Source organism: Myotis nattereri (genome assembly GCF_964212035.1).
Source record: "Myotis nattereri genome assembly, chromosome: 6".
In the NCBI taxonomy this organism is placed as follows: Eukaryota; Metazoa; Chordata; class Mammalia; order Chiroptera; family Vespertilionidae; genus Myotis; species Myotis nattereri.
The window spans coordinates 13,576,842-13,596,877 of NC_138081.1; the positions used below are offsets into that span (position 1 = coordinate 13,576,842).

A 20,036-nucleotide genomic window follows, 5' to 3' on the forward strand; every position below is an offset into this window, starting at 1 on the left:
AAAATATTTCCTTCTAAGATTCCTTAGTAGAGGGTGAAACGAAAGGCATGGGAAATACTTCTAAAATATCCATGTCCCAACAGCCAACTAATAAGCAATTAGCCTCTTGATTAATTAGAGGTGAGTAGGATTTTAATGTTCAGATACACAATATGAGGAGTCAACATGTGGTACTTGATGGTGATGGCAGGATGATGTCAAAGTCTCATTTCTTAAAAGATCTGAGTCCTATGTAGAAGTAAAATTTCACATGTGAATTGCTGGGTAGCTGCCAAACTCTAACTAGGTTTCCAGGAATAATGTGCTTATTCTGATTATCAGGCAATGCCTTTCTCCAGGCTTTGAGTGTGATAAGTCATCGGAATTTGACCCCAGGACTATCTACAAATAACAAAACATTTTATCACATCCCTGCTGAGTCCAGTAATTCCACTTACTGCCAGTTCTCCACAAAACTAAGCTTTGTTAAAAGAATCGTGAAGGTTCTTACTCCGTGAGAAAAAATTGCCCTATGTAGAAGCAGCAATGTTTTCACCCAAGTGTTAAGATTTATGTGCATAGTTTGCAAAATAATTTAATTCTAAGTTTTCTCTTATCACCCATTCTCATTTTCAGTTTTGTGTATTGAGACATTCCTTCCCTTCTTTCCCCCTCAGTTTTACTACTAATAATGAACAGAAGCAAAGCTTCTTCAGGAAAAGCTTAGTCTAAAAGTTTGATCATGAACTTGCTCCTGCCCTACCCCACCCCAACTACATGGAGAGCTGTGTGTTCCACACAGAGGTACAAAAGATGTTGAATACTTTTTTAAACTGCTGCCTCATATCAGGCTGCAATGTGATAAGAACACAAGTCTAAAGTACAAAGGTTATATTTAACCAGTGCTCTCCTGCTGTTTCAACAAGTACATTCTAAAATCCACTTCTTGTCCACTTGAGAAAGCAAGTCCCCTGAAGGCCCAGAATTCACTCAAGGGAGAAAATCAATAGTAGGTCTAGCTGTTTTAACTCATAACACCATAGTACAGGGGACGGGGACGGGGACGGGGGCAGGGGCGGGGGGATGAAAACTCCACTTGTTTTCCCAATACCCCTGATACGGAACCACTGGCTAAATTCATGACCTTTCTTCTCCCACCACAAAAACAAGAGCAGACAAAGTGCTGCTTTCTTAGCTTAAGAAGAGGATTAATATTCACTGCTCTCCCTCCCAGCTGGTTATACCTTAGTGTCCTCGGAGCTTAAAAACGAAGAAACCCGGCCATCGTCCCTAACCCCCCTACTACCAAAATAGAAGTTTTTTTGGAAGTGAGTCTTTTTTGAAGAAGATTCATATGGATTGTGTTGAGAAGTCATTACTCCTCAGTAAGCACTGTGCCAAGCATTTACCATACATTATTTCATGTTTCATGACTGAATTCAGAAAGGTTCAGTCACAAACTATGTAGTGAACAGAAGAGTTCACCATGAGTGGTTTCTAAAATCCCGCCCTACCAGTGAGCTGACCCACAGATGCCATCCATTCCTATTTTTCACCTTGCTGCCTTCCCACTAGACCCCTCTGATTTTTCCAAATTAAATTATAGGTGAATCCTCCGTTATCCAAGTCCAGAACAACACAAACATGTGTACAGAACCTCACTGTAGCCCAAGAAGATATTTATTTTCCCACTTTTCCCCCCACAAATTCCTTGTTAACAATGTAAAAATCCATTTTTGTAATTTAAACAAAAGAAACACACCTCAAAATTCTTTCCTAGGATGAATTTGAGGGCATACGGATAATACAAAGTCAATGCACAAATGACAAAAAATGCAAAATTAACTGAAAGTTATTCTTCCTGAAATTTCTCTGAAACAGCAGAGAAGTAGAATCAATGCTGCCACCTAGTGGCAAGCCAAACAAATTAGGTAGCATCCTGGGGCAAAAAGGATAATAGGGCCCAACACCTGGTTCCCTGCCTAATATCAGGCTATTACCTACCTTCCTGAAAAGAAAAGAAAAAAAATCACAGCAACATTTCCCAAGCAATCCCTCCTTCGGAGTCCCAGTCCAATCATGGGAATACAGAAACCCAAGCATGGCCTGTGACACAGACAATTTCACATGAAACTTTCCTCTGATCATTTTTGAAGTCAGTTTGCCCAGTCCTATGGCCCAGTAGGAATGACACAGGAAAACATGGTCACATCCAAAATGCTCATCTGTTCAGAGTGTGTACACAGTAATTCTGATGTCTGTTGCCTCAAACACCTCCTCAATTATTGTGGATACATTTTCCCATTGCAGACGATCGAGACCACACCCAATCCTGAAAAAGATAAAACATCTCCATTGGTTGCCATGAAGGTGCCTGGGAAATCAATCCTGCTCTCTTCCTTTAGGCTGCATTCCCCCAGAGCATGAGAACCAATGATCTGATCTCACACTATAGGCAGCTATGGTGGAAGCTTGGCATTCCTGTTGTGAGTCACCCAAGGCTGTTCCTGACAGCACCAACATCCCACAGCTGTCACTTCTCTTTTACCTACTTGTTGCCACTTCCCCATTGTCCAAGCAACATTGAGCAACGTGTAACTGCTGTGACACGGGACACACACTATCCTTCTATGTCTGCTGATGAAAACTAGCTGTGGGAGGATGGGGGAAGACTGGCATTTTAAAAATACTTATGATCATGGAAAGTTAAGCAAGATAAAAGAAAAAGAGGACAAAGTACAGGATCTCTGCAAAGAAAGAAGATGGAATGCTGAGAAATGTCAAGCTGACTGCAATTCAGTTCTTTGCAACACCCTGGTGAAAAACCTTCATTGACCCACAAACTCTATTATCTAGCACCTTTCTTCTAAGATGTTGCTTTATTGATCCTCAACATCTCTGGGAGGAAAAAGAAAGGCTTTAAAATGCTAATCTCATGTAATGTGATAATTAAGTCCCTGAAAAAATATTGTGATTTAAAAAGTTTATGATACATAATCCTTAAGTATATTAAAGACCAGTGTAAGACGAGGGACCCTGTAGTCACTTAAGTAACTTAGAGCTTGAAATAAACCCACATGCACGGTCAGCACTGACTCAAAACTAGACTGACAGAAAGAGAGGTGAGCCCAAGCCTATTTCCTGAAAAGGATACAAAGGGCCCACTGAAAAACCCCAACGTCATTCCTTAAGTTCCCAATAGGAAGGGTCTAAGACAGCGATGGCGAACCTTTTGAGCTCGGCGTGTCAGCATTTTGAAAAACCCTCACTTAACTCTGGTGCCGTGTCACATATAGAAATTTTTTGATATTTGCAACCATAGTAAAACAAAGACTTATATTTTTGATATTTATTTTATATATTTAAATGCCATTTAACAAAGAAAAATCAACCAAAAAAATGAGTTCACGTGTCACCTCTGACACGTGTGTCAAGGTTCGCCATCACTGGTCTAAGACATTACCTCGGGGATATATCCTCTGGCTACTGCCCAAGGTGACCATCAACAAGCAGGCAGTTTATAAGGCAGAGATCCTTTACAGCTTTTTTTGCACAGGATTAACAGGTTTGGGACACCTGCAGTGGCCCAGAGGGAAATCACAATTGCTCTGTCTTGGTTCTTAAGCTTACATTGCTTCAGGAATCAAAGCTAAGATTCAGGCAGAGGACACAGAAACTTAACAAATGTGACTGAGCAATGGTTCCTCCCTGCTACATAGGTTGAGGCCGGTGTGGGTTTTAATTATCCTGAGTCACTCAACCCAAGCTAAGAAACGGGTATGCTTTGGTCTAAGGTCTGACGACTGGTTCACTGGTGATATTTTTAAAGTTTTGAAATTTGCCCACCTTTAAGTCTGTATTTTGATTAAGCTTGTAAGTCATTTGTCTAAACCCCACCAATCAGGTCCTCACTTAGGGCCCTGGATTTCCTTGCCTGGGCATGGAGAGGTCTGTGACTCCATTCTTCAGACAATGGGACTTCATGGCCTCTAAACTCTTCTGTAAGTTTTCATAAGTTGGCTTGTGTGAAGCCCTTTTCTTTGTAATCTGAGTAAAGAAAGAATTCAAACTTCTATTAGTCCAAAATGATAGCCAAAGTAAAGCCATCATATCTCCCAACATCCTGATAATTGAAACAAAAAGTGTATTTTTATAGAACAGTCTAAAGCAGGGATGACAAATGTCATACTGTCCCTTCCAGTTATGCGAAGCCTTCAGGAAAATCAACGAAATAGGGCCTGAGAAACCCAGACACTGCCAGGTAATAATCTTTCCTTCTCTCAAGCCCAGGAGGTTAACAGGCTGTACCTATTGTGTATTGTTTCTAAGCCAAGTAGGTGAAAGTCTTTGTGCCACTTCCAAGAGATGAGCTGCATATCTGTAACAAGAACCCATACCACTCAAAAGCGTCCTAAGTTTATTTACTTAGAAACTATGCTTGCTTGCCCTTTGTTTCTCCATAAAAGAACAGAGACAAGCTGGAAGTACTCCAAATAAAACTGAAGTCCCAGCAGCCTTACAGACAGCTTTCAAAGACATGACACCCTTAGTGCGCTGTCCACACCAAGCTCTTAGTGGGCTGGCTGGAAGTCACCCAGCACCATTGCCAAGAAGCCACTCTTTCTGGGGCTGCGGACCATGTGCACAGGGGAAGACTCCCCACTGAGGCAGCAGGCAGGCAAGCGGCTGAGTGCATTTGATGGAGAAGGATGAAAAACTGCTTTGGGCAATCTGTCTCAAGACATGATAGTTTCTCTCTCTCACTTTGAGGAGGAAGGAATTCAAGTACGAGAGGCATCCCTAACTTTTCCAGGTCTTAGAGCACAGGTCTTGGGAAGACGTCACAGTACTCCTTCCCATGGAGCTGGAGGCTTCTCTTCTAACCCGGAGCTCCACACAGCCTCCCCACTGGACCTGAGCTGGCATGAGATCAGACGCTTTTTGACATCGTTGGTTGTCTAGAATGGACTATCATGATCAACACAAATTCAGTGCAGCCTATCTGTTCACCAATCCTTAGAACATATTGAGAATAGGCCCCATCTTACCAAGTAATATATGTATCGCCCATCTCTCTTCAGAACAGCCACTTCTCCAGATTTCTTTTCTAAGAAAAAATCATTTAATAGTAGAAAGAAAAATGAAAATCAAAACACTGAGCTCCATTCTTAGATTTTAAAAAAATCTTTACAGAGTGGTTTACCTAAACCTATTGTCGCCTATGAACACTTTGCTCAGCAGCTTTCCTAAATACTGTATTCCTTAGCATCCAGCTTTCTTAATCATGTTTTCTCAACCCTATTCTCCTCATACCCCATCTCCTGTCCTGCTCCTATTTTCAAGTACACCCTTACTGTTCACTTAAAAACTTTGTCTACTGCCTAGAAATGTTTTAGAATATACAGCATTCTTCCTTTGCCAAATGCATGTTCATTTTTACATACAAAGAGCTAATGTTTAGCCCAGCCAGGTGTAGCTCAGCGGTTGAGTGTCCACCCAGGAACCAAGAGGTCACCAGTTCGATTCCCGGTCAGGGCATATGCCCGGGTTGCGGGCTCGATCCCCAGTGGGGGGCATGCAGGAGGCAGCCGATCGGTGATTCTCTCTCATCATTGATGTTTCTATCTTTCTCTCCCTCTCCCTTCCTCTCTGAAATCAATAAAAATATATTTTTTAAAAAAACAAAGAGCTAATGTTTAAGCATTATGGGGAACGTAAGTGTACAAAAAAGTTTCTAATTATAAGCTTTCCATCAAGAAAAAGTGTCATGTCCAAATAATACAATACAAAGCAGCAAGAAATTGCTTTTTTAAAGGCTGGGATCAGAACCACTGGTGGAGGTGATTGAATAAGCCCGGACTGTGGTCTGAGCGACTGCTTCAGAAGCTCCACATGACTCTACTATGCACCTCTGGTTTTAAATCACTGGCGGGAAGTGACAGGAGAGGTATGTAAGCAAGAGGATTCTAAATTCCTAAAGGCAGTACGGGTAAACAGAGGCTCTTGAATGCCACACTAGTAACTGTGGGTTTTGCTAAGCACTTCAAAATAATTAAGGTTTCCAGAGAAGTGGAGTATTATCAATAGAGCTTTATGGTAGAGGAAGAAAAGAATAGAAACTTTTACAAGAACTTTGGGCGTAATAAGGACCCAAACTAGAGGCTATTTTTGTGGAGGAAAAACTTAATCTGATGAGTAAAATGAAAGTACTCAGTGGTCAGGAACCTCCTGTTTACATGTATATCTTGTTTAATGAGTATAACAGGAGGTCAAAAGATGCTCCCGCCAGGGAATAAGAGTTCAACTGTTTTTCAAAACTCACGTTGATTTAACAGTTCCTGCACCCCTCCAAATTTCTTCTTGAAGAGGACAGCTATCCCAGCGCCCATCCGACAGTCCTCACTGATACAGTGGGCTAGAGAGTCTGTTTTGGGGCATGCAAAAAGGTCTCCTTTCACATAGGTGATCTAAAATGTGCAAAGGGGGACAATGTTTTATTAGCTGCAGAAAAATACTAGTTCTCCTTTACAGTACCCACCACCCCTCCCCACCTTCTTGATCAAAAGCCAACTCCTTAGAATGTAAGCAGTGAACCACGCGAATTAAAGCCGATGTCCAAGGAAAGTGACGGCCGGTCCCTGTCTAGGTGGCATTAGCCTTTCTAACATAAATCAGCTGGGGCGGGGGGTGGGGGGACAATTCAATTATTGGTTTCATGAAAAAGTGTTTATGTTTGTGACCTCAATTATTCTGAATTTCCGTTCACCGTAAGTGAATGGTTATTACGCACTCTGCTTCCTTCTGCATCCTCATTGGGGCTGCTGGCCATGACGCCGAGTTGCTATCTCCAGGATTTAAATGCTTCTCCAGCTATGAGGAGGGAACAGTCAAGAAAAAGGCTCAGGCAGCCTGAGTATATTACATTCTGATCGCCCTGACCACCCACTTCTTCCCCTTCTCCCCGCTAAACGTCTACCCCTGCATGTGACATCCCTGCACGTGACCTCGGCCGGCCCCTAGGACATCACACAAGGCGCCTGGGGCCAGGAGGGGGCAATGCCCAGCCGGGCCCGCTCGCATTTCGCGCCTTCCCGGGGCGCCCGCTCCGCCCTCCAAGAAAAGGCGGCCCCAGGACACGCCTCCCCGGCGCCCGGCGGGCCTAGGGCAGCCCCGAAACTCGGTGGGTTTGGCCTCGAAGAAAGGAGGGACTTCGCGCCCCAACTCGGGAGCGTACGCGCAGGGGAGGGAGGGTACTGCCCGCGCAGGAAGGAGAGGGAAGGCGGCTTCCCAGGCTCACTCCCCTCTGCTGGGGGAGGAGGGCGGAGCCTAGAGGAGCCTCCCACCCTCGTCTCCTACCCCACGGCCGGTCAGCGAGGGTGCACAGCCTGTCCCGGGGTCCCGTGGGGAGGAGCGAGGAGGCTCGCTCTCAGCCTCAACGTACCGGGGTTACCCTGCACCTGAAGTCGGCCGTTAGGAGGTCCCGCCCCGCGGGGAAGGGCTCCAGACCCGGCCCTGGTAGGTGGGGAACCAATCCCGCCACGGCCCTTGAGAGTACGCACCTAAGATGGCCGCCCACCACCCGGGAGCGACGCGGGAACGGGCCCCTCTAGCTAGCTAGCCCGACCAGCACTCTTTGGTGATGGCCGCCGAACTTCCGGCGGTGCATACCGTGCAGTCTCCCGCCGCCACCCGAGCATGCGTAACGAGACCGCCACCGCGAGCGGGAAGAAACGGCGCTTGCGCATTAGCCCGGGGTGTGCCTCCCCTGGTCGCAAAGAAAGGGGTGGGAAGTTGGCCAACGAGCTAGTTAGCGCCTGCGTAGTAATATGTTCAGGGCAGTGACCTAGTCGAAGGGCCTGGCGCGTCTAAAAGACGCCGGCGTATCTTTTCCGTCGGGCGGGGTAGCTATTCCGGAAAGTGGGCGTGGCTTCGGGGACGCCTGCGCAGTGCTCCTTCAACGAGGGGTGGGGCGTGCCCCGAGCAGGGTGTGAGGGGGCGTGGTTTCCGAAGCGCCTGCGCGGAGGCGGTTGGAGGGAGGCCCGATTCCCCTTTGTTCAGATTCGCCATTTTGCGAGGCAGCGGCAGTGGCGGCGGCAGCGGTGGCTGGAGCCTCTGATTGGGTTTCGGAGTCCGGTAGTGGAGCCAATCAGCGCGGGCAGCGAACCGGGGGAGCGAGGCACGGTGAGTATCAGGAGCCAATATCCAGCGGCCCAGAGCCGGCCCCAGCGCCCGGATTGGCGGGTCTCGCTGACCACTCAGGAAAGGCCCAGGCTCCCGTCGAGCCCGGGGAGTCGAGCTGAGCCTAGCCGAGCGGGGCGGCTGGCGGCCCCGGCCCTGACCCTGCGAGCGCCACGGGGCACTCCCGGCCGAGGCCTTCAGAGGGCAGCCCCGCGCGGGGATGGGGCCCCGGGGGGCAGGCACCTCGGGGTCCTGTGGCTTGCAGGGTGCCAGTGCCAGCTGGGGATGCGTCCGGGCGCCCCCGACCCTGAGGCTGAGGTTCTCGGGGCTCCGGCTCGGGAGTGGCGGGCCGGCCTGTCATGAATGTTCCTACACTCAGGTGCGCACGGCTCGGCGGTTTCCTCCGGTCGTTCGGGCCTCACACTGAAGCCCGTCCTTGCACTCCCCGCGCTCCGGCCCTGGGACGGGAACCTGCCCCCGCGGGGCTCGCGTCCCCCGGGCCTCCGGGAGCCGTGTCTGTCCGCCGCCCTCCGGGCTCGGCAGGGGACCTGGGGAAGACGGCGTCGCGGCCACGGGGCCCCGACGTGCGGCGGGAAGAGGGGGCCGGGCCGTCCCGCCTCGGCGCCGGCGGGGCCGCCCCCGCCGTTTCCCGGGGCCGGGGAGTCGGCGAGTGCGCCCACCCTCCCAGCTCTGCCGGGCCCCTCCTTCCTTCCACCGGGCTCGGCTCGGGGGCCCGGGCCGGCGCCGTTACCACCCCCTTTTGGCTCGTCATTTCCTCTCCCCGCCGCGCTCGCCGGGCCGCACCGCACACCTCAGCCCTGGAGCCCGACCAAGCGGGCTCCCCTTTCCTGCGCGGTCCGCTCGTGCCGGGAGCCTCACTCCCGGGAGACGGCCCGCCCTTCGCATTTCTTTCCCCGGAAGCCGCACAACTTGCTTTTCACACTTAGTTCTGCCTCGTGAACTCGTCCTCCCTTGACCGTGTGCATTCCTTTTCCTTTCACCTTTCCGTGTCGCTTTGAACGTGCCTTAGTTCAATCCACAGCTACTCTTGGTTTATTTTTTTCTAATATACTTTCCAATTCCATATTAACGTGTTTTTTCCAGGAGGTATTGTTGGGTTTTAGGGTAAGAAAACCTCTCTGTTGACAACCAAGTATGGGACAGTTAGCAGCGTGTACCGGGCACCGGCACGTTTGATGGGGAAGGAGTGGGCAGATGTGAATAAGAATCTGCCCTGCCCAGCGGAGATTGACAGGTGAACGGCTGATCAATACCTAAGGGCAGTGATGTAAGGGGGCCAGGTTCCGTTCTGTGCAGGCAGCACTGATGTGGGAGCTGCCCACAGTCTCCTGGAAGCTTTCTGTAGCCGCCCCTTTGCTGGGCCTCGGGACGATGGGGTTCCGTCTGACCGGAGAGAGGGGCAGGGGCACCGAGGTGCTGTCAGAGGGGCGCGGGGCAGAGTAGGCAGAAGGCAGTAGTGGTGAGAGTCTAAGGTTGGGAACACAAGGTTCTGACTTGCGGGATTCTGTCCCATAACAGCGGCTTCTTTGCGGGGAGAAAGGGAGATTTCCCTAGGACTTGATAAAAGTTTTTACTTAGGTGAAGCACCTAGTGCAGTCCCTAGCACACAGTAGACCTTCAGTATATGATGCCCGTTTTTCTAATCACATTTACTAAGGTCATACAACCGGTAGGTTTCAGAAAACAACTAATCCAGTGTTGTTTCATTCTTATCCACATTAATAGATGTGCAGTGTGTCTTAGATATTTTTTAGAACATATCACTTTTTAAAAATATGTTTTAATTGACTTCAAGGAGAGAGAGAGACTCATCAATGATGAGAATCATCCATTGCCTGCCTCCTGCACACCCCCTACTGGGTATGGAGCCGAAAACCCAGGCATGTGCCCTCACCGCCGGGCTATCTGATCACTTTAAAGCCACCAAACACTTGGCTAGACTTTCTAAGACAGCGGTTGCCAACCTTTTGGACCTCACAGATCGTTGTATAATCTGGTTACTTTTTTGCTGAACACCTGGAGCTCCCACCTGTCTACAGAAGCACTTGGAATTTTGAGAGACAGTATCTTTCACTTGCGGTATGGGCCTTTCAGTCTGCTGTTGATATGCTGAAATTTGTGTCCTTGTTACTATGTTGGTTGTTCATTTGGAGTACTCCACCCCTTCCCACATCATCACATATAAATCTTGCTTGCACTTGCCACCAGGTCAGATGCCACGTTTTCCTAAAGTATTCCTTGATTTGTCTATCCCCAGTAGAAGAAATCTCTCCTCCAGATTGCCTTATTACTTTGTTTCTTTTAGATTCTAGTACAGATTTTTACTCCTTTACTAAACTTAAAGACTCTTTGAAGTTAGAATATTTGTTAGAGTTTCTTTTTCTAAAACCTTTAAGACAGTGTCTGGGACATGATACATCATTAGTGGAGAAAAGGAGCAAATTCGAAGCTCTGATCCAGAAACCTCTTGAACAGAACATAAAGGAAGAGGGACAGCTGTTAGTTCTAGTCTTTTATCAAAGAACCAGGACCCAGTTGTTGAGTTGTAAAATCAATTTAGTGGGCTAATGCTGGTGATTTTTATAATACAATAGAAAATATCAAAGTGTATATTTTATGTTATAAAAGATAAGTATTCATCACCTGACCAGCATGGCTCCGTGGTTGAGCGCTGACCTATGAACCAGGAGGTCACGATTCAATTCCTGGTCAGGGCACTTGCCTGGATTACTGGCTCAGAGTCCCAGTGGGGGGCGTGCAGGAGGCAGCCAATCATTGATTCTCTCTTATTGATGTTTCTATCTTTCCCTTCCTGGTGGGTGGTGGGGGATATATATGTAAAAGATAAGTATTCATGAACCTTTTGTTTCAGTTACTTTTTTAATGTTTGATAGGAAATGTGTTTCTTACTGTGAATTGTGGTCAAAGTTTGAAAGCTTCTCTTCTAGACTTTTCCTGCTAGTGATTGTCAAATATGATAATTTTGAGGGCTTTTACATGCTTACAGTTGACTCTAGAAGTTTAAGCTTTAAAAATATGTGTGGGTCCACATAAAATGTATTCCTAGTAATTAGCTACATTCCAGGTTCTGTGCCTTGAAGTGGAAAGAAGAGAATTTTCATGCTAGCCAGAATAAACACACACTCTCTGAGGAAAAACATTCAAAACTTTGAGTTAGAAACAAGAGCTAGACAGGCTAAATCTGGCTGACTTAATTTTGTCAGAATCTTGGGCAAAGTAGCACTTGAGGAAAGACAATGTCAGGTGTATTACAGTTCTGTTATTGGTGAGAGGACTAGATCTTGGTTCGTGTCTTCTTGAAGGAAAGATTTCAATCAAGAGACAGAGTGCAACAAAGCCAGCAAAACTCACTTAGGACAGTGAGCCGAGGAAGGGCATAGAAGTAACAGGAGCCTAGGCTGCGCTGCTTTGGCTCACTGAGAAGTCGGAGAAAAGGGGGCCTCGGAGACAGGTTGGGGGCTCAGCCTGGGACAAGCTGCTGCTGCTCATTGCTCCCCTGGTTGCATGTCTCACTGGGTCTCTTACAACGAAGAAGAGGGTCAGGGAATGGTGGGGGGGGTGCTGCCCTGGGGGCGAGCAGGCACTGGATCCTTTGTGTTGAGGGTATTTCTCTCCCTTGCAGGTGGGAATCTCAGGGGAGGGTCTCAATAGAATCCTCATCCGTTCTCCAGGTGCCGCTCTTTCACGGTCCTGGTCTCCACCTGATCAGCCCCAGGGCAAGAGGTCATTAGTGCAGCTGGTCCTGAGGCTGCCGTGGCATGCTTGTCTGGTTTTGCTGCTTTTCTGGGCCTGGAGCGGAAATACAACAGAAGCCTAGATGCTATCTTTAGGGAGAAAAAAGTCAGGAGTCTAAACCACATAACTAAAGGTATGAAAAGTCAGGAAAGGAAAGGTTACCCTGGGGTGAGATTCTTTGTTTTCCCAGTTTTACCCCTTGCTAGGCATCCAGGGCTTTCTGCCCTCAGGAGTTTCTGTACTAGCCCTTTGTCCTTGCTCTGCTCATGTCTGTCTAACTGCCTGTAACAGTTCTGCTAACTGAAGCTCACAGCAGTAGGACATATGGCTTCACTGAAGCTAGTGGTGTTACTGAATTCACCATTAGCAATGAATGCGGGATGTGCCCGCAACCAAGGTACATGCCCCTGACCAGAATCTAACCCAGGACCCCACAGTCTGCAGACCAACGCTCTATTCACTGAGCCAAACCGGTTAGGGCAAGTGTTTCTGACATTAAATCAATTTTATTAATTAACTTAAATATTTAAATCTACTCTACTCTGAAGGGTAAAAAAAAGAGCAGTTTAAAATCTAATAGCAATCTTTTCTCATATTAATGTGAAAGTGATTCATTCTGGAACATGATATTGAGATTGCTAATGGTTTTTAATTTGGAGCAGTTGTGTTATGAAATAAATTAGTTAAGAAAATCTGCATGACCTATTTATTAGTATTCATATGCTATTTGAGTAAGATGCAAATTTCTGGAAATTAGTGGTCAAGAAAAGAATCTCATACAATAAGGGGATTTGGATTAGGGGAGGTGTGGAAACGTAGAGGACAGTTCTTCTTGATGCTGTGGACGAAAAGGAGTTACATGCTAACCTGACCAGCTCAGTGAAAGTCTGCATGGCAGCCTTGCAAACCCAGAGAACTAAAGTAACCACAAAGAATGGTCTAAAATTAAAACTTTTTAAACTAGAGCAGTTTATGGTGGGTAGTCATGTCCTAGGCCAGTATCTTCCCTGAAAAAGGTCAATCTTTACCTTAACCGAGCCTGTCTATTGTCTTACTGCATCTACGATAACATATCTTTGGATGTCAAAGTAATTCTCCCTTTTCCGGACCCCTCAAAGCACAGGCACCCTCTGCAGAGACCATATGTCCCCTCAGTGTCACTGAGTTAATTGTTGACTGTTAACTATCCCGCACCCATCTATGTAAAAGAAGTCTGTCATTTTACTCTTTTTCCCTGTCCCAGAGGTTTCCCCGCTTGGCTTTCTCCCGCCTCCCTAATCTAGCACCAATGGATTTCATGTAACACACATAAGCCTCCTCTTTTGATTATACTGTAAAATAAGGTGCAAAACCACCATTCTCCAGATCATTATCTCAGTCCCTTGAGATTCTGCTTCCCGGCAGTTGTTGACAGTTTGGGCTCAAATAAACTCACAAAAATTCCTCACAGGTTTGAGTGTTTCTTTTCTTTTTAAAAAAAAAAAATGTTTTATTAATTTTTTTACAGAGAGGAAGGGAGAGGGATAGAGAGTCAGAAGCATCGATCAGCTGCCTCTTGCACATCCCCCACTAGGGATGTGCCCGCAACCAAGGTACATGCCCCTGACCAGAATCTAACCCAGGACCCCACAGTCTGCAGGCCAACGCTCTATTCACTGAGCCAAACCGGTTAGGGCAAGTGTTTCTGACATTAAATCAATTTTATTAATTAACTTTGAGATAAACAGTTTAGATACAAAGGGTAATTATTTTAAATTTACGTTTGGATGAATTTTGACAAATTTATACACCTATGTAACTACCACCACAGTGAGGATATAACACATTTTCATCATACCCTGGCTGATATGCTCAGTGGTTAAGAGTGTCAGCCCTTGGACCAAAGGGTCGTGGGTTCGGTTCCTGGTCAAGGGCACATATCTGGGTTGCAGTTTCAATCCCTAGGTCCTGGTCATGGTGCATGCAGCAGGTAACCAATTGAACAACAACACATTTTCATCACTCCAAAAAGGTCCAAGCGCTCTATCCCAATCAACCTCTCACTTTCCCCTTCCTCTCTTACTCTCACCACCTCCTTCTCTAGTCCCAGGGAACCACTGATCTACTTTCTATCTCTTGATTACTATTGTCCTTTCAGGGTTTAAATAAATGAAATCACATCTATCATGACTTAATTCTTCAGTCCTATTGTGTGCACTGCAGTTAGAAACAAGATAGAGTTTAGGGAGATTGTTTACTTCCCTGGCAGAACCACTTAGCCTGGTTGCAAACCTGATTTTTCTATACTATTCCCAGTGTCTCTCTGGAGCTGACTCAGTCAACCAATTCAGAAGAGACTGATGTAGAGATCAGAGTGCCATTTTGTCAGTGGGTAATGAGAAAATAGCTATCAAGTTTACTTGTGTTGCTGATTATATATACTCCTTATTGGCTAATCTACATATATGTAAATCCAAATTAAAACTACATGTTTGCTTGGTGAGTATTTCATTAGAGCAATGGTAGTGAGTTGGAGAACTGTATGACCTGGTACATGATGCTGTGATAACAGTCATCCTATCCTTTATGGCTCTTCTATACTATATACCATTTTGGTTATGAGTGATAAGCTTAATTTTTGTTAAGATTTTTTTCTTTCAACATTTTAGTATAAAAATGTTCAAACTCACAGTAAAGTTAAAAGAACTTTACAATAAACACGTGTGTACTCACTACCTAGAGTCTGCCATTAACATTGTACCATACTTGTCTTATTCATCTTTCTACCCATTCATCCATCAGTCTTATTTTTTGATGCATTCCAAAGTAAATTTTTGCCATCAGTACACTTCTTCCTAAATACTTAGATATGCACTTGAATATATTTCTATTTCTTTCACAAAATATTGAGACATCTTGCAAGTGATCTCATCCATTATGTATGAATTAATAGAGAGTGGTGCCTTGTTTTGCTGTTAAAATCTGCAGTTTAGTTCTCTCACATATAATCTTATTCATTTTTTAGGATTTATGAAGGCCTAGAGAAAAATAGAGAAAAAAGATTTATCTGCATTTTGTTTATATATCTGTGCCTCCCCCGTATTTCCAAGGAAAATTTCCCTTAAATTTTTTAATCAAGTCTTTATTCATGGTTCTCAAATATCACTTCAATTTACCTAATTGTGTCCTTATTTCAACTGTTAAAGTATATGAGAATGGTAAATTTGGACCTGGACTAGCTATTTGACGATATTACAGACTTATTTATTTTTTAATGTTTGAATGACATAGTAGAGACAATATCATTGTTATAAAATGATAAAGAGAAAAGAGTCTCTTTAGAGACAGATGCTAAAGTGTTTATGGATTTGGGGAATAATACGGTATCTGGGATTTGCTTCAAAATAATCCAGGGGGTGGTGGAAAGTGGTTGAGATACATGTGAAACAAGATTGACTATGAGGTGAGAGTTGTTGAAGTTAGATTATGGCTGTGGGGGTTTATTATAATGTTCTCACTGCTTTTGTATATATTTGAAAATTCCCATAATAAGTTAAAATGATACAATAAAGGGTGGCGTGTTATTAGGCATTCAAATTCAAGACTAGAAAAAACTTAAGGTCTTTTTAGAGAAAACCATAGCCATTTAAAATTTTTCCTTATATTTAATCTGTAAAGAATTATTTTTGGCATTAGTATAATTCATTTTTATTTCTTGCTCTGGATTAAAATGAAAACTCCTAAATCTTTGCTAGGGCTTTCTTACTTGGCGCAACTTAATGGAGATTTTGATAAGAAAAATAAATGTTTGGCTTCAGGTATGGGTAATTTACTTACTAAATAATAAACCCTGAAGTTTTAAATATGTAGGGAACTAGAGTAACATGTTTGGCTTGCAGCACGTGTTATAAATTAAAGAACTATTTATTTTCTAAAGTACATGTGCAGACTTAAAAATCAGTATTAAATAAGCCTGTGACAAAGTGATATTATAACTCATGAGTATTTCTAAGGTACAGGTATTACTTTTTTATTATTGAAAGATAAGATTGCCAGTGAAATGACAAGCATTTTAAAAACATGAAATAGAATTATGATATTGTTGTCATGATTGTACCATGTAACCCTAGTTAAAAATGACACTGCATAAACATTTTCTATTTTCTCATGCTGCTTTCTTACAAATACAGTGATAGGTCTCAAAGTTAATCATCTGGCATAGTGTAATGACAATCTCTACTCTTGTTTTTTTCCCAACATTTTTAATAGGAGTACATCTCACAGTCTTCTATAACCTCCGGAGTGAAGTTCCCTGTGTACAGGATTCTAACGTGGAGGGACCATGGAGCAGTATACAGCGAACAGCAATAGTTCAACAGAGCAGATTGTTGTACAGGCTGGACCGATTCAGCAGCAGGTATGGAAGTAAAACTGCTTTAAATGTCACAGCAATGGAGCTGATAACAGCACTACTCAATTGGGGAATTATTTCAGAGATCCCAGATCTTATAAAGAATGGGTCTAATGACTTGTGCTAACGAAATGCTTTTGAAGATTAAACTTGTGATTTCTCTGCTGTTTTCCGTGTTCAGAACTGTATCCAGCCTGTGACCACTGAGAATTTGCTCTTCCTGGGAGCCTGGTTTAATGTTTTTATTGATTTTAGAGAGAGGAATGGAGAGGGTTAGAGACATAGATACATCAGTGAGAGAGACACATCCATTGGTTGCCTCCCACAGGTCCCCCACCAAGGACAGGGTCTGGGAATCAAACTGGTTACTTCCTGGTTCATGGGTTGAAGCTCAAACAGAGTCACACTGGCCTGGCCTGGCTTAAATTGCCCCTTTTTATCTTATTAAAAGGCAAAACACCTAGTCTGTTTTCAGATGGAAGTTTGGAGTTTTTGTTTTCTCTGGATTCAATTTGGTTGTTTTTCTACTTGATTAAGCTAGTGTGTGATCTACTAAGGTATTAGCCACAATACACAAATCAAGATAGTCAGCGTCTAAGAAGTCTACTGCTCTTTGACTTGATCCACGACAGTGCTTATTCTGAAAAGTTCTAGTTTACCATGAGGATAATAGACAGCCATTCTTCTGGATAAACACATATTAGAAAGCAATCCCCTAATTGGGTTACTTTCGTGAATTTATACACAGCTTACATTTTCTGATGCTTTATAGGTGGCTTTATTTTAGTGAAACTTCTCTTGTTTTTCTCCATAGGAGAAATTACCATGTATCAATTTAACCTTAGGCCAAGATTAGGAGTATTTTGTTTCTAAAATGGATCTTAGATAATATAGAAAAGTAGTTTGTAGGGAGGGCAAAGGAAAATTTGATGGTGAGTTCTATCTAATGATCAAGGGGAAGAGCTACTCTTCGTTAATAGAGAAGTTATTTAAACTCCTTTACTCGTCTTTCCTTCCATATAGCTGCTGTGGCTCTGGCAGTTTCTTTCACCTGCCTTTTTTGTAAAGGGGATTCCATGAAGGGCCCTTCGTTCACACCCATGCCCTGGTGGGTGTATTTTTGTTCTGTCAGAACTTGCCATCGCAGAACATAAAAATTAGGTTGAAATTGCTTCTAAGGTAGTCCAATTGAGTAGAAGTAATCCTAGTTTGGGGACATGGGAACAGTAACCTCATGAAAATTATTTTGATTCACAGTGATTGCTTTTTTCTTCCTTTCTGATGATTGCATTTAAGCCCCAGACATTTTTCATTGTAGCTTCAAGGTTGTTAAGACCTTTGTTCTTGTGAACTTGTTTGAGGAAATAAAAAAAAAACACATTAAAATAACATTGTAGGCAAAAGAATCAAATACCTATTTCTGGAGGGAAGGACTGCATTAACAAGTTTTGTTTTAACGATAACAACTGTTCTGACATTTTTGAGTCGGGGAGTGTGTTTTGAGTTCCACTCTGGGGACAAAGGGCTAATATCTTCAGTCCTGCTACCTTCAACCAAACAGCTTCAGGATAGGGAGTCTGTACAGTTTGAAAGTTCTGTGTAGGGTGGGGTTGTTGAAAGACATCTCTCCCTCCCCTATAAGAGGTAAGGTGATCTCATGCCTTGAACCATACATTTTATTCCTGACACGTTTCAAGCTCTTCCTGTTCCTGTTCTCAGCAGCAGGGTGGTGTCACTGCTGTCCAGTTGCAGACTGAGGCCCAGGTGGCATCCGCCTCAGGCCAGCAAGTCCAGACCCTCCAGGTAGTGGTGCCCTCTCTGACTCTCTGTAAGCACTGCATGAACTTCTCCTTCCCTCATGTCTGGTGCTGTTTGTGGTAGGATCTCAAGGAGGAATGGCAAAGTCAGTTGCATGTTGTTGATGCTAACTTGTCTTTGAGACTTATACCATGCCCGGTTTTCTAATGTTTCATGCCAAGTCATGTAGTGACTCCAGTGTGAATTTTCTGAAAATAGCATTTGGCTAGTACGTTTCTTTGGGAATGCCTTGGAAAGAATTGTCATAAGGGATAGGAAGAAATTCTTACAAGTGACATCAAAACCTATTTAGAGTTCAAACTCTGTCAGATTGCAAGTTAAAATTTCATGAACTTTACTATAATAGTAGAGGAGAAAATATGTGCACATTAGCTAGGATAGATTGTTTTTATTAAAAGGGTAAATCAGGTGCAAAATAATCATTGTACTTGGCAAGTTTTATCTAATCACTAAATCTTGTTAATCTCTTAACTGCTGCCTCTACTATTTTCTGGGAAAATAATGACCTGTGGTTTTTTTATCAGATCTGCAAAGATTATCCCATACCTCTAGATTGGACATACCTGGGATAGATATACTTTGTATAGGTCTTAGGTGTTATAGCCACAATAAGAATTCTTACTTAACCAATGCAGTTCCCTAACATGTTGGCTAAGTTAAGTATCCGAACTTGGCGTCATATTTTGGCCAGCTCCAATATAAGATCAGGAGCAGGAGCATTAGTCTTTTCTGTGTCTGTAGGTTACTTTGACTAAAATGACTGTATTTTTGAGAAACTGGTAAGACTTTGGTGCCCTATCTTTTTTCGTCCACTAAATGGAAATAGTTCAAAATAGGACCTAGAATGTAGAACCGCTAAACATCCTGCAGTTAGCTACCCCTTATTGTAATCATTTTACCTTACCGATTCAGCCCCCCCACCCCCACATCTGTCACCCACAGTGTTTGATGATGCCAATTCTGAACATAAATTAGCCTGAAAGAACAAGAACTTGTAGGTTCTCCCAAACTATAAATCTCAGAGTTCAGCAGCTTGTATTTATGTTTTCATGCTTACTTCATCTTACTGATGTATGAAATAATATTGTCATTAACCACTTGTGGAATGGGAATGTAACATGCTCTTAACTGTATGGCTTTTTGTCTGATGCATGTATCCTTGCAATCATTCGTATGTTGTAAATACAAGTGGGCTTCTTGGAGTCTCAAATGGTTTATTATGTGCACTCACAGCATGTCAAAAAGGGGAGAAGTTAAGATGACAGATCTAGAAAATTAATAGTTACGCCTTAAAACTTGTATTCCCTACATATGTAGATTTTATTTAAAAGAAGTGGAGACAGTTTATGGAAATAATAGAAACTATTCCTTAAAGGTCTCATTATTTTGGAAAACTTTAAGTAGTTCTTTTAGTTATTCATGCAATAAATATTCTGAAAAAAATCTTTTCCTGCTAGAACATATGCAGACGTTGGTGTAACGGGGGATTTGATTCGGGGTGGGGAAGTAAGGGAAGGAGAAAGCAGGGGAATCAGATTGTAAACTTCTTAATATTAAACTGGAATTTCTCAATGAGCAGTTTCACAAAACTAGGATTTCGAATATTTCTAAAGATTCTGGAACTCTTGGGATGGGGTGTTTAATATCGAATTTACTCCTCTATGTCTGATTGATAATTTCATTTGAACATTTTTTCACTGGCATTAAGAATGACTATTTTAGTCATACAAATATTCTTTTATAATATTATAAGTAATTCCTCAAAGATAGAATCTAAAAATGAGTTTTTGACTTTTAGCTATTCTGTTGAACATTCACTCCATTTCACTTTTTTTTTTTAAATATATTTTATTGATTTTTTTACAGAGAGGAAGGGAGAGAGATAGAGAGCTAG

At 43.7% G+C, this 20,036-nt stretch overlaps 2 protein-coding genes across 8 annotated transcripts in view; one reads left to right on the plus strand and one right to left on the minus strand.

The window, feature by feature from the left end:
- Nucleotides 1–4: 4 nt before the first annotated feature.
- On the minus strand, nt 5–7,752 carry OARD1 (O-acyl-ADP-ribose deacylase 1). 4 transcript variants are annotated; one of them, XM_081093612.1, is made up of 6 exons: nt 7,648–7,752; nt 6,770–6,849; nt 6,302–6,446; nt 5,028–5,086; nt 3,914–4,026; nt 5–2,311 (listed from the first exon to the last, which is right to left on the minus strand). In XM_081093612.1, the coding sequence occupies exons 2-6, from the start codon at nt 6,806–6,808 to the stop codon at nt 2,209–2,211; spliced, it is 459 nt and encodes a 152-aa protein (XP_080949738.1). In that variant the 5' UTR covers nt 6,809–6,849; nt 7,648–7,752; the 3' UTR covers nt 5–2,208. The 4 variants fall into 4 exon arrangements, with proteins under 4 accessions (XP_080949738.1, XP_080949740.1, XP_080949739.1 ...); XM_081093614.1 differs by lacking the exon at nt 6,770–6,849 and having other exon boundaries at nt 7,648–7,746; XM_081093613.1 differs by lacking the exons at nt 6,770–6,849; nt 7,648–7,752 and adding an exon at nt 7,421–7,465.
- A 297-nt stretch (nt 7,753–8,049) lies between these two features.
- NFYA (nuclear transcription factor Y subunit alpha) overlaps nt 8,050–20,036 on the plus strand; it is a 28,139-nt gene continuing 16,152 nt past the window's right edge. Inside the window, exons 1-3 of one of the 4 annotated variants that reach the window (XM_081094374.1) lie at nt 8,050–8,160; nt 16,183–16,330; nt 18,044–18,130. In XM_081094374.1, the coding sequence (XP_080950500.1) occupies nt 16,256–16,330; nt 18,044–18,130 (162 nt within the window). In that variant the 5' untranslated portion in view covers nt 8,050–8,160; nt 16,183–16,255. Of the gene's footprint in view, nt 8,161–16,182; nt 16,331–18,043; nt 18,131–20,036 lie in introns of those variants that run through there. The other 3 variants (XM_081094377.1, XM_081094375.1, XM_081094376.1) reach the window with 3 other exon arrangements.

What these genes read in the sequence shown, in the direction of transcription:
- OARD1 (XM_081093612.1), bottom strand. Translation starts at nt 6,808, where the DNA reads ATGGCCAGCAGCCCCAATGAGGATGCAGAAGGAAGCAGA. An exon ending in AGGATGCAGAAGGAAGCAGA is followed by an intron (nt 6,447 to 6,769) that starts GTGCGTAATAAC and finishes TGCACATTTTAG; the next exon opens with ATCACCTATGTGAAAGGAGA. An exon ending in GCAGGAACTGTTAAATCAAC is followed by an intron (nt 5,087 to 6,301) that starts GTGAGTTTTGAA and finishes ATTTTTTCTTAG; the next exon opens with AAAAGAAATCTGGAGAAGTG.